At 45.6% G+C, this 13,561-nt stretch overlaps 1 protein-coding gene across 2 annotated transcripts in view; it reads left to right on the top strand.

The window, feature by feature from the left end:
* LOC135199538 (multiple epidermal growth factor-like domains protein 6) overlaps positions 1 to 13,561 on the top strand; it is a 99,123-nt gene that overhangs the window by 31,955 nt on the left and 53,607 nt on the right. For both annotated transcript variants that reach the window (XM_064227699.1, XM_064227692.1), the window contains exons 12-15: positions 2,385 to 2,510; positions 8,867 to 8,992; positions 9,417 to 9,548; positions 13,046 to 13,177. In XM_064227699.1, the coding sequence (XP_064083769.1) occupies positions 2,385 to 2,510; positions 8,867 to 8,992; positions 9,417 to 9,548; positions 13,046 to 13,177 (516 nt within the window). The remainder of the gene's footprint in view (positions 1 to 2,384; positions 2,511 to 8,866; positions 8,993 to 9,416; positions 9,549 to 13,045; positions 13,178 to 13,561) is intronic.

Genomic DNA, 13,561 nt, shown 5'->3' with positions numbered 1-13,561 from the left:
GAGTTCACATAAGCAGGATGTATGTCCCTTGGACTTACGGAACCAAGTACCAGCACTCAGCCCTCTATGTACAGCCCAGTTCTTTTTGAAAGCCAGAGGGGGACCAATACCCCTAACATCATGCAATCTAGCCTGCACAGATATAGTGGTGGAATCATCAAGAGACAAATATGCCTGTCTGATAGCTTTCCGTACCCAAAAAGAATTAGTATTCCTAGACACCTCTTTCTTGTACGGCCTGTGCTAACAATAAGTCTGCGGCAGCCTAGTCCAAGGTGGCGAGTCCTTTTAAGATAACAACTCAGGGCCCAGACAGGGCACAACGAACACTCTTCAGCATCACAACCTACAAGTCATTCAGTGATGAAATGGAAAACGAAGTGAACGTGTCATCTTGCACAGAGGGATTTTGGGTCTTGGCCACGAATTCCGGGACAAATTCGAAGGACAACGACCCCCAACCCCTGGCATACTTCACCTCACATCTCAGATTGTGAAGCTCTCCTACCCTCTTGGAAGATGCCAAGGCCAGAAGGAAAACTGCCTTGAGCGTCAAGTTCCTGTCAGATGAGCGACACAAGTGCTCATATGGACCCTTAGTGAAGCTCTTGCAAACCAAGGAAACATTCCACATCTGAGTCTTGAGCTCTCTAGGAAAACTCGACTGCTCAAACCCCTTAACTAGCAAGGAAAGTTCCCAGGAAGAGATGTTGATACCTTTAAGGCGTAACACCAAAACAGGGCTGCCCTGTAGCCTCTAATGGCAGAAACGGACAAACGTTTTTCATCTTTGAGGAAGGTTAAAAGTCTGCTATTCGCTGAATAGAGGTTGCGAGTGGAGAAAAACCGTTACAACACCAATCACAGTAGATCGCTACTGACCAGTGGAACACTTCGCCAAGGGGGAAATCTCCCTCAGAACCTCAGACAACAACTACAGCAGATCCGAGAACCACTCCACTTGAGGCCACACAGGGGCTACCAAAGTCACCCTGAGACCCTGTGAACTCATTAGCCTGTTCAGAACTTGATGGATCAAACAAAACAGAGGGAAGGATTACACCTCCAGTTTGTCACAGGGATGTTGGAATGCATCCTCTGCCAATGCTAAAGGATCTGGGACCTTTGAACAGAATATCTCCAGCTTCCTGTTGAAGCGAGTCGCAAAACGGTCCAACATGGGTCTACCCAAAACCTGGAAAAACTTGTCTTCTACCACTTGATGAAGCGACCACTCTGCGTTAGCATCTGGTCCCGACGACTGAGATTGTCTGCGGCCACGTTCAGTTTGCCTGGGACATACGTGGCTGAGAGCTCTACCCAACTGCTGACCGCCCACTGGTGAACCTCAACAGTCAAGTTGTGAAGTTGACGAGAAACCAGGCGTCCCTGTTTGTTCACGGTTACCACCATGGTGTTGCCCAACAAGAGAACGACAGAATGACATTCCACCTTTTCCCAAAACTTCTTCAGACCCAGGAAGGCTGCCTTCAACTCCAAGACATTGATATGTTGCTGCTTGTCCTCCAAATGCCTCAAACAATGAGGTTGCCTACATAAGGCCGCCCAACCTGCAAGGGAGGTGTCTGAGAACAGAAGGAAGTCAGGTGGAAGAGAGCACAGAGGGACACTCTTCAGAGGATTCTGGTCGTCCAACCACCAACAAAGGTCTTCTCTCACTTCCAGAGACCGGAAACATTAACAGGGGTGGGTCCCCCGCCGGAGACCAGAATTCTCCCAGTCTCCACTGCAGAGACCGAAGAAGACGCCCATGAGGGACCAGCTTCTTCAGGGATGACAACACTCGCAGAAGAACCTGTCACTGATGAGCTGACTGATGTGGTTCCGACAGGAAGTTGCACGCGCCCACCAGCAACTTTTCCAATCTCTGATCCGCCGGGAAAGCTTTTGCCACTGTCGTATCGATGACCATGCCCAAGTAGAGAATCCTTTGACTGGGTACGAGGTTCGACATTTCCTGGTTGACTACGATGCCCAGTTCCAGACATAACCGAAGTAGACGATCCTTGTCTTGCAGTCATTCCCTTATGATGCCCCTGACCGGCTGTTGATAAGTCAATCAGAGGACTGGAAACTCTCAGTCTCGCTCCAGAGTTCATATAGGAAGGATGTACATCCCTTCCTCTCTTTCAAGAATTGTAACTTTCACTACACCTAAGTTTTACCTCCAGAAATGTAGTGATTTTTTTCACTTCATGAAGCCCTGTGATTGGTTTATCAACAGCCAATCATAAACATCGTTAGGGACAGGCCTAGACACCAGATGCACGACTGATGTGAATCCACTAGAGTACAGTATTCATATGAATTAACTCAATTAACTCATATATGTTACTGAATTCTAATTCCTCTCTGTTAAACAGGATGTACCATGACAACTTTATGTGCCCAAATGAATGGATATTGTTCAAAGAACCAGTGCAATAATAATGAAGACCAAATTGAAGGGGGATGCGATGGACCTGGGTGTAAATGCTGTGCCCCTAAAGGTTTGTTTATTTGCAAATTTTGTTGTGTAATAGTTAGGGCAGTCTCTCTCTCTCTCTCTCTCTCTCTCTCTCTCTCTCTCTCTCTCTCTCTCTCTCTCTCATTACTCTTAAGTACACTGAGCAAATAAAAAAGTAAAAAGTCTCTCAATATCTCAACATTAGGAAAAAAATATGCTCTCCTGATAGAACTAGATATAAAAAAAAGCTGATGGAAATTAGAGAGAATGTAGATGTGGGAAAAAGCAACGAAATAAAAAGACAAATTGTATAAAAATATCAAAACTATATTAATCGTTTGATAAGCTACGGAGGAGGGAGTTATTATACTATAATAGATTCACATCAGCCTTGCATATGATGTCTAGGCCATTCCCTTATGACGTTCCTGATTGGCTGTTGGTAAGCCATTCAGAGTACAGGATACTCTGTCTCACTTTAGAGTTCATATAGGCAGGATGTATGTCCCTTGGACTGGCGGAACCAAGTACCAGCACTCAGCCCTCTATGTACAGCCCAGTTCTTTTTGAAAGCCAGAGGGGGACCAATACCCCTAACATCATGCGCCCTAGCCTGCACAGACGTGGTGGTGGAATCATCAAGAGACAAGTATGCCTGTCTGATGCCTTCCCGTACCCAAAAAGATAGTACAGTGGTCCCCCATATTTGCGGGGGATGTGTACCAGACACCCCCATGAATAGTTAGAACCTGTGAATGTTTGGAACCCCTATAAAACGCTAAAAACATCCTCTTTTGTCAGTTAAAACTCAAGAAAAACACACAAAAAATGTTTATCCTTGGTTTGTTTAATAGTTTTATCACAAAAAGTGCATTTTATGATGAAATTGATAAAAACCAGGAATTTATGGATATTTCTCTTAGAAAAATACCACGAATGTGCAAATTTTCCGCAAATAATGCGGGGAGACGTTCCCGAGAGAAATCCGCGAATGTGTGAGTCCGCGAATCCAGAGAACGCAAATACGGGGGTCCACTGTATTCCTAGACACCTCTTTCTTGTATGGCCTGTGCTAACAATAAGTCTGCAGCAGCCTGGTCTAAGGTGCCGAGTCCTTGTAAGATAACGACGCAGGGCCTGGATAGGGCACAACAAACGCACAAGTCATTCAGTGATGGAATGGAAAAGGAAGTGAACGTATCATCGTGCACAGAGGGATTTTGGCTCTTGGCCGCAAATTCCGGGACAAATTCGAAGAACAACAACCCCCAACCCCTGGTGTACTTCACCTCATAGCTCAGATAATGGAGCTCTCCTACCCTCTTGGAAGATGCCAAGGCCAGAAGGAAAATTGCCTTGAGCGTCAAGTTCCTGTCAGATGAGCGACACAAGGGCTCATATGGACCCTTAATGAAGTCTTGCAAACCAAGGAAACATCCCACGTCTGAGGCTTGAGCTCAAACCCCTTGACTAGCAAGGAAAGTTCCCAGGAAGAGGAGATGTCAATAACTGTAAGGTGTAACACCAAACTCAGGGCCGCCCTGTAGCCTCTAATGGCAGAAACGGACAAACGTTTCTCGTCTCTGAGGAAGGTTAAAAGTCTGCTATTCGCTGAATAGAGGTTGCGAGTAGAGAAAAACAGTTACGACACCAATCACAGTAGATCACTTATTGCCTTGGAAACCGCGGAGGTTGACTTTCTGAGACTCTTGGACATATGCCCTGCCGTCCTTCTGAGAAAAGCCTCTCGCTCAGAGGAGAAACTTGAAAGTCTCCAACCGTGAAAAGACAGGGCTTCTACTGACTGGTGGAACACTTCCGCATGGGCCTGACACAAGAGATGTCGCCAAGGGGGAAATCTCCCTCGGAACCTCTGACAACAACTACAGCAGATCTGAGAACCACTCCACTTGAGGCCACAGAGGGGCTACCAAAGTCACCCTGAGACCCTGTGAACTCATTAGCCTGTTCAGAACTTGACGGATCAAACAAAACAGAGGGAAGGCATACACCTCCAGGTTGTCCCAGGGATGTTGGAATGCGTCCTCTTTCAATGCTAAAGGATCTGGGACCATTGAACAGAATATCTCTAGCTTCCTGTTGAAGCGAGTCACAAAAAGGTCCAACATGGGTCTACCAAAACCTGGAGAAGCTTGTCTTCTACCACTTGATGAAGCGACCACTCGGCGTTAGCATCTGATCCCGACAACTGAGTTTGTCTGCGACCACATTCAGTTTGCCTGGGACATACGTGGCTGAGAGCTCTACCCAACTGCTGACCGCCCACTGGTGAACCTTGACGGTCAAGGTGTGAAGTTGACGAGAAACCAGGCGTCCCTGTTTGTTCACGGTTACCACCATGGTGTTGCCCAACAAGAAAACGACAGAATAACATTCTACCTTTACCCAAAACTTCTTCAGACCCAGGAAGGCTGCCTTCAACTCCATGACATTGATATGTTGTTGCTTGTCCTCCAAACACCTTCAGCAATGAGGTCGCCTGCATAAGGCCGCCCAACCTGCAAGGGAGGCGTCTGAGAACAGAAGGAAGTCAGGTCGAAGAGAACGCAGATGGACACCCTTCGAAGGATTCTGGTCGTCCAACCACCAACAAAGGTCTTCTCTCACTTCCAGAGACAGAGGAAACATTAACATGGGTGAGTCCCCTACCGGAGACCAGAATTCTCCCAGTCTCCATTGCAGAGACCAAAGAAGACGACGCCCATGAGGGACCAGCTTCTTCATGGATGACAACACTCCCAGAAGAACCTGCCACTTATGAGCTGACTGATGTGGTTCCGATAGGAAGTTGCGTGCCACCAATCACAACTTCTCCAATATCTGGTCTGGCGGGAAAACTTTTGCCACTGTCGTATCGATGACCATGCCCAAGTAAAGAATCCTTTGACTGGGTACGAGGTTCGACATTTCCTGGTTGACTACGATGTCCAGTTCCAGACAGAACCGAAGTAGATGATCCTTGTCCTGCATCAGCTTTTCCCTGGAAACTGCCAAGACCAAGTAACCGTCGAGGTACCTCAGCAAACATATCCCCTGAGCAAGGGCCCAACTTGACACGAGAGAAGACCCTTGCTAACACTTGAGGGGCAGTTGTCAGACCAAAGCATAGGACTTTGAACTCGAAGACCCTGTTCCCAAGAGAGAAGTGAAGGAATTTCCTGGACGTTGGATGAACACGGATTTTGAAGTATGCGACCCTTAAGTGTATCAGCAGCATGAAGCCGCCTTCCCTCACGGATGCCAACACCGAACGCGGGGTCTCCATCTTGAACTGTGTCTTCCTGATGAAGTGATTCAAGGTGGATAAGTTGATCACAGGTCTCCATCCTCCCGACGCATTGGGCACCAAGATGTGACTGTAAAATGGAGACGGACGCACCATTTCCTCTATCGCAATTTGTCCAGCATCTTCTGCACCTCCTCCCGAAGAGCTAAGAACTTCAGAGAATCTGGAGGATATGCCTTCGTGAGCTGCAGTTTGTCCGACAGAGGGGGAGAGAAATCGAATGGTAGTAGGTACCATACCTGAAGGATATCTACCACACACTTCTCTGCCCACGACTCTGCCACTTTGCCCAATGGCCCGCTAGGCACCCCCTCCGCGTGGCAAAGGAGAGGCACCTAACTTACCGAAGGCCCCATTACCTCTGCCCCTTGGGCCCCATTTTGGCCTAAAGGAACGAGAACGAAAGGGACATTGATCCTCTGACCAAGGGTGAGTCAAACGGGAAGGCCCTGCCAAACTCGAATTCCTTGGTGGCCTATCAGGCGATGATCTTCTTGACTACTGCTGGACAGGGGGAGGAGGAGGAGCCAGATGTCCCCGAGGACAAGACTTCAACTTAGACATGGCCTGGTGCCCCAGTCTGTCTTTGGTGTCAGCCTGACGCTGGCCTATCGCACTCTAATCAGCAGAAGGATAGCCCATAAATTAACACTGAGGTGAGCCATATACGAAAACGCCTTGCCTTCAGACTGCAACAGATTGGCAAGAGAGGAAGCAGTCACCAACTCTTCTGGGGACCTGTCAGAAGCTATCTTGCCAATGACCACAGACCAGAAGTTCAACCAAGAAAGTGTGAGCAACATGGAGGCTGCCATAGATTCCAATGCTGAGGCATCCTTCGGAGACAAGGACAGAGCCACTGGCCACATCTGCTCCAAAGTCAATCCTGGCTTCAGGCGAATGACGTCTGGGAGTGACATCATTGATGGGAGTGACGTCACAAGTGGTGATGACGTCACGGCCTCCCCCCGGTGAAGAGGGGAATCAGATGCCACTGGCGGAGGAATACACAACGACGGATCGCGTGACGTCACAGCTTCCCTCCGACTCGAAGAAGTTGCAACAGTCACTGACGGAGCAATAGAATATGGCTGACCTCGACTACCCACGAACACGAGGCCGGGAGGAGGGGGATGGCCAGGCCAGCCTGAGGAGGAGGGGGGAGTAGCAAGCCTCCAAAAAGCGCGCAAGCAACCCCTCCAGGATGGGATACCCCTTAGCCCGGGCGTCTTCCAATCACCGCCATCTTGGACGCCTCCGACTCTGGAAGAAATGAGAATGATGAAAAAAGCCTCTCCTTTTCTCGGAATCTAATTAATTCCCGAAGAAGAAGGGCTGTCATAGTAATTGCTTCATAGCAAGGAATTACGAGTTAAAGAAAAGGAAAATGGATCTTCGAGAAGTTCTGCAGCAAGGGGGCATTCGCGCAGGTGTTGGAGGTGCCTGTTCTCATGATTGTTCTGGAATCGTCGGGCGTGTTGGGAACGCAACAGGCGCCGAAGTGTCATGAGAAACGCCACGATTTCTGATGTAATACTTCGTCCAGATCCTTCTAAGAAGTTCTAGTAATCTTGGGAGCCTGTGACGTTCATGCTCTGCCTCTCCCGTAGACCATGCCCCCAGTTCACCGTATAAATACGTCTGACGAAGTAGGAGGAAGAGATCATCAGTAAGAGCCACAGATCAGATTATCAGTGAGAGCTCAGCAGCAGAGATCAGAGATCATCAGAGAGTGATAAGAGAAGAAGGAACCTATGAAGGATTAGAGAGGAAAGTCACTTGAGAGAGTTTGGTCAAATTCTGGTCAAGTCATCATCAGGAGTGGACAACTGAGTTATTTCGACGTAGAGCAAGACTTCAGAGAAGAAATGTTCTGCAAGAGGTTTAGAGAAGTTCCTGCCCTTCGAGTATCAAGAATAGACATTATTTTCTGCAATATGGAGTCAAGAAGACCTCTGCAATCGCAGTTCTCCTTTTGTGAAGCCATCGCTTCGAGTCGCAAACCTGGCCAGCAAGTATTTGAATTACCTCACTTCTTCCCCAGTTCACGTATTGTAAGATTTTGCCTTTTTTATGTAAATAGGAGATACAATTCTGCATTTATCTTTGTTAGTAAGTTTGTAAATAAATCTTTGTTGTGTTTGTGTATCTTTCTATATTCGTATCCCCAGTTTTAACTGTTGGTGTTGAATTCTTTTTATCACAATATTGAACTTGGAGCGGACCTCTCACTGGCCGTAACAAGGGCCGACATTACAAACATCAGCCTGGTGACCTCCCAATCCTTCCAGCGACGAATCAAAGGAAAAGAAGGAGACACAGAAACAAGTCTACTATGGGGGTTGAATACTGCAGGAGATGAAACATCGGGAAGTGGCAAAAAACCTTCCCATGAAGGAAGAGATGAAACCCTCCGATGTTCTCTCTTGCTATAAAATGACTTCAAGTGCTCTTAAGGCCATGCCCGGCATCCTGTGCAAGGATTCATAGTACAAAAATTAGAACGGTACCTACTGCACGACATGGAGGTCAATTGCGAGAACGCCGAAAACCTGGAATTCCGGGGCACACACATTGACGAGGACGAGAAGGAGCAGAAGAAGCCATAATATCTGCCAAACACACACACACACTAAACGCAAGCAAAACGGGCAATGAACCGGGTAAAGGCCAAGAGAGGTAAACACTACTCTCGCCCAGGCAGTCAAAGAAAGACTGATGCGTGTTCGTAGGTGAATGGTCTTCGACCATCCTTCACCTGATCTATGCATGCGTTGCCAGATATCACAAGATTCTTTGCTTTCATCTGTTTTTTAACCAGATCCAGCTAGGCACTAGAAAATATCCTATTGTTAAGACCGAAGGTTTGTTCGCATATGAGCAACTAAGTTTTACCTGCAGAAAACCAGTGTCTTTTTTCATTTCATCAAGCCCTGCAATTAGTTTATCAGCAACCAATCATGAGCGTCGTAAGGGACAGCCCTGGACACCAGATGCCCGACTGATATGAATCTACTATAGTACAGTACTCATATGAACCAGTAAATTAACTCATATATGTTAGTGAATTCTAATTCTTCTCTATTTCACAGGATGCCCCGTGACACCTACATGTGCCCAAATGAATGGATATTGTTCCAAGAACCAGTGCAATAGTAATGAAGACCAAATTGATGAGGGATGCGACGGACTGGGGTGTAAATGCTGTGCCCTTAAAGGTTTGTTTATTTGCAATTTTTGCAAATAGTTAGGTAAGAGTCTCTCTCTCTCTCTCTCTCTCTCTCTCTCTCTCTCTCTCTCTCTCTCTCTCTCTCTCTCTCTCTCTCTCTCTCTCTCTCTCTCTCATTACTCCTAATTACACCGAGGAAATAAAAAAGTAAACAATCTCTCAAAATCTCAAGATTAGGAAAAAAATATGCTCTTCTCATAGAACTAGGTATACAAGAAGCTGATGGAAATTAGAGAGAATGTAGATGTGGGAAAAAGCAACGAAATAAAAAGACAAATTGCACAAAAATAATAATATATTAATCATTTGATAAGCTACGGAGGAGGAAGTTGTTATCCTAGTACAGTATCCATATGATCTAAGTAAATTAACTCACAAATGTTAGTAAATTCTTATTGTTCTCTATTGTAAAGGATGCACCATAACACCTACATGTGCCCAAATGAATGGATATTGTGCCAAGAGCCAGTGCAATAGCAACGATGAACAGCAAATTCCAGGGGGATGCGACGGACCTGCGTGTAAATGCTGTGTCACTACAAAAGGTTAGTTTTGTGATGTTTAATCAAATAGTGTAAGCTGAGTTTTTATTTGCTCTCTCTCTCTCTCTCTCTCTCTCTCTCTCTCTCTCTCTCTCTCTCTCTGAGTAAACTGATAACACTTAGAAAACAAGAATAGTCAGTAAAAATATCAAGATTCCAAAAAGCATAGATTGCGTGACAGACCTACAAGAAAAAAGCTGATGCAAACGGAACAGAATGTAGAAATGGAAAAGAGCCATTTTCTATCCCACAACTATCAAAAGAGGATGGTAGCTAGAGTGCCATAGTTTCCATGGAAGGACCACCGCTCCCTGTCTGTTTTCGATCTGTAAGAAACTGATGGGGCCAAACTTGAAACGTTAATAAGAGGAAAATTAGCATTGAGCATTCTGATTAAGAAAAATACAAATTTATAGAACAGCAAGTAAAAAACGCTTATTGATCATAAAAAAAATTAAATGAAACCAAGCAGTATATTTTATATAACATTTTATGATTATCTATTTTTCCTAAACCAATTGTATGGGATTAAAAGCTAACTTCCTCATACAGTAATCCCTCGCCACTTCGCGGTTCAAGTTTCGCGGCCTGAGTGCATCGTTGATTTTTCAAAAATATTCATAAAAAATTATTAAATACTGCCATATCGGCAGCTGTATTGCGGAAAGCAGCATTGTTTCATCGTGATGCACAAGAGAAACGGTTTCCCAGGATGCCAGACAAAGAGAGAAGCTCTCTCAGAGGCTTTGTACATACCCACGGGCACTCAGACAAGACACGTGATTGGTTCCCGGTGCGAGATCGACGAATGAGAGCAGGAGTGGATGTATCCTGTGAGCTGATTGGCTGCACATCATCGCATCCTCTCCCAGCTTCTTCCCTTGTTGTATCTCACCACTCTCGTTCACACTGTCAACTGTGTCCCACGTATCTTAGTGTTGCGTTCGAAATTAACTTATCGTTAAGCCCTTTCAATGCCTTCTAAGCACTGTACCCCTGCGAAAGATTCCTCTAGTGAGCCCAAGAGGAAGAGGAAGATGATGACCATCAGTGAAAAGGTCAAACTCTTAGATATGTTAAAACAGGGCAGAAGTTATTGCACGTGGCACGCCATTATGGAGTAAATGAATCGACAGTGCACTACATTAAAAAAGATGGAGCTACCATCCACAAAACTGCTACAATAAGCATCAATAAAGAAGCGAAATGTGTGGTAACACCGCATAATGAGAGAATTGTGAAAGTGGAAGCTACATTAGCCTTGTGAGTTGCTGATTGCAGGAAAAATAATATGATCAGGACAAAGGCCAAATCTCTCTATGATCAAACCTTGCCCAATGAAGACGACAAAGGAGATGCTGAAGAAACCGCTGAAGATGATCCTGACGAACCTCAAGCCAGTACTAGCTCTGCCACGAGTGATTCTCCTCCTCGAGGACGAGGCTTTACAGCCAGCAAAGGCTGGTTTGATAAATTTCAAGAGATGCGGCCTCAAAAGCGTGCCTTTGTATGGTGAGGCTGCCTCTGCCGACACCGATGCTACTCATCGTTATGTGGAGGATGAGTTCCCTAAGCTCATCAGTGATGGCGGCTACCTCCCTGAGCAAGTTTTTAACATGTACGAGACAGGCCTCTTTTGGAAGAGGATGCCTTCTCATACATTCCTCTTCAAGGATGAAGTGAAGAGGCCAGGCTTCAAGGCCCACAAGGACCTTGTCACTGTCATCATGTGTGGCAATGCTGCAGCCTTTACGCTTAAGCCAGGCCTTATTTATACGGCCAAAAATACACGGGCCTTAAAAAACAAAAATAAGGCTCTGCTCCCTGTCTATTGGATGCATAACTCTAAGGCCTGGATAACGAAAGCCCTGACCCTCGAATGGTTCCTCCATTGCTTCATTCTCCAGGTGAAGCTGTATCTGGCTCAGAAGGGCCTCCCTTTTAAGGTCCTTCTGTTGATGGACTGTGCAGGAGGTCATGCAACAGACCTGCAATATGATGGGGTTCAGATCAAGTTTCTGCCCGCTAACACCACATCTCTAATTCAGCCGATGGATCAAGGTGTCATTCGTGCCTTAAGGCACTCTACACTCGTTCCACGATGGAGGGCCTCATCGCAGCAGTTGACGACGACGACGACGATGACGAAGGCTTCACCTTGAAAAAGTACTGGCGTAACTACGACATTGCATCATGCTTGACTAATATCCAGCAAGCACTGAAGGACATGAAAACTGAGACCATAAATTCTTGCTGGAAGAAACTATGGCCTAACGTGGTGCATGACTATGCAGGCTTCACTCCTGACAAAGTTCATCACTCGGCGGTGGAGAAGGCAGTGAGGCTGGCTCACATCATCAGGGATGAACGATTCGTCGACATGACAGAAGGAGACATCAACGGCCTTATCGATGCCCATTCGGACCCACTGACAGATGAAGACTTCCTCAAGATGACAAAGTCTCAAGTAAAGAAGAAAGCAAAGAAGAGCAAGACGAAGAAATTGAAGAGCGTGGCCTTACCCTGGAGAACCTGCAACAATTGTGCAACATGACAAGGGCAATGCAATAATTTGCACAAGACATCGATGATAATATGGTTCGAGCTGTCGAGTTTAGCAACCGTGTTGACAGGGTTATGTCCTTGTACAAGGGTATTTTGCAGCAAAAGAAAAAACAACGACAGCAACTACCCATCGCCATGTTCTTCTCCAAGGTAAAAACCCCAGGTATACCATCAGCACCTCCAGCAGAAGAACCTCCGAGTGAACCTGAAGCCTCTACAAGTGGAGTGGGAGCCTCTTCTCTGCCACCACCAGCCTCTTCGCCTCTCTCAGAAGCAAATATTGACGATCCTGCGACGATATCTGACGATGAGGCGCTTCCCGAATTGATTTAAATGCCTCAATATACCTGTGCAGTAACACCATCATCATCACTTATCATCACAATCATTGAACTGCACAGGTCTGTCACCATTGTCGTCGTCATTACTGGAGTCAAGTCTCAGGATACTACTGTCATTGGTGAGAGTAGAACACCATAATATGTATCGTATGAGAGAGAGAGAGAGAGAGAGAGAGAGAGAGAGAGAGAGAGAGAGAGAGAGAGAGAGAGAGAGAGAATGTATAATATTAAGGTTTTATAATTAAGTAAATTTAAGTAAAATATATATATAAAGTATAAATATACATATTTTAAACATTCTGGTACCCACACACACATATACGGAAATTCCTAGGGGGGCCAATCCTACTTCGCGGATTTTCACCTGTTGCGGGGGCTTCCGTTGCCCATTAACCGAAATAAACGAGGGATCACTACTGTATTAATGATTTCATTCGTGATTCACATCCAGGACTTTTCATTTTTGTACTTTTCAGGAAGCTGATGTTTTCCTCTGCCCTATATATTATCATTATTATCATCATTAATATTAATATTATTATTATTAATTTACTCATAGCTATAAATGGATTCTATATTTCCTTTTTTGTGCAGAATGCACCAAAAAACCTATATGTTCCCAAAATGGAGGATATTGTGCGATGGGCCAGTGCGACAGCATTGATGAACAACAAATTCCAGGGGGCTGCGACGGACCTGGGTGTAAATGCTGTATCCCTAAAACAGGTTTGTTTTGTGATATTTAATCAAATAGTGCGAGTTGAGTTTTTATTTTTGCTCTCTCTCTCTCTCTCTCTCTCTCTCTCTCTCTCTCTCTCTCTCTCTCTCTCTCTCCTTCCTGGTAAGATAGTTGCTCTAGTTACATTGCCCAGTATTTTTTATATACATCTCACCATTTCTTGCTTCCCATTCCTATTGGAGCTGAACTTGCACTTGAAAGGCATTGGGAAAGTCTTTATTTATCCTAGTGCCCTTCAAAACTACAGATTAAACTAATATCCGTATTTTTCAGTTATTTTTAAATGTCACCACCTTCCCACCACTTCTCACGTCCCCAGTCATATCAGGGATGAACTAGGACTTAAAAGGGCATTGAGAGTTTCACTATTC

This window comes from Macrobrachium nipponense, chromosome 23 (assembly GCF_015104395.2).
Source record: "Macrobrachium nipponense isolate FS-2020 chromosome 23, ASM1510439v2, whole genome shotgun sequence".
NCBI classification, from domain to species: domain Eukaryota; kingdom Metazoa; phylum Arthropoda; class Malacostraca; order Decapoda; family Palaemonidae; genus Macrobrachium; species Macrobrachium nipponense.
Note: the sequence above shows the minus strand (reverse complement) of the source record. Positions and strands in the feature narration are given on the sequence as shown.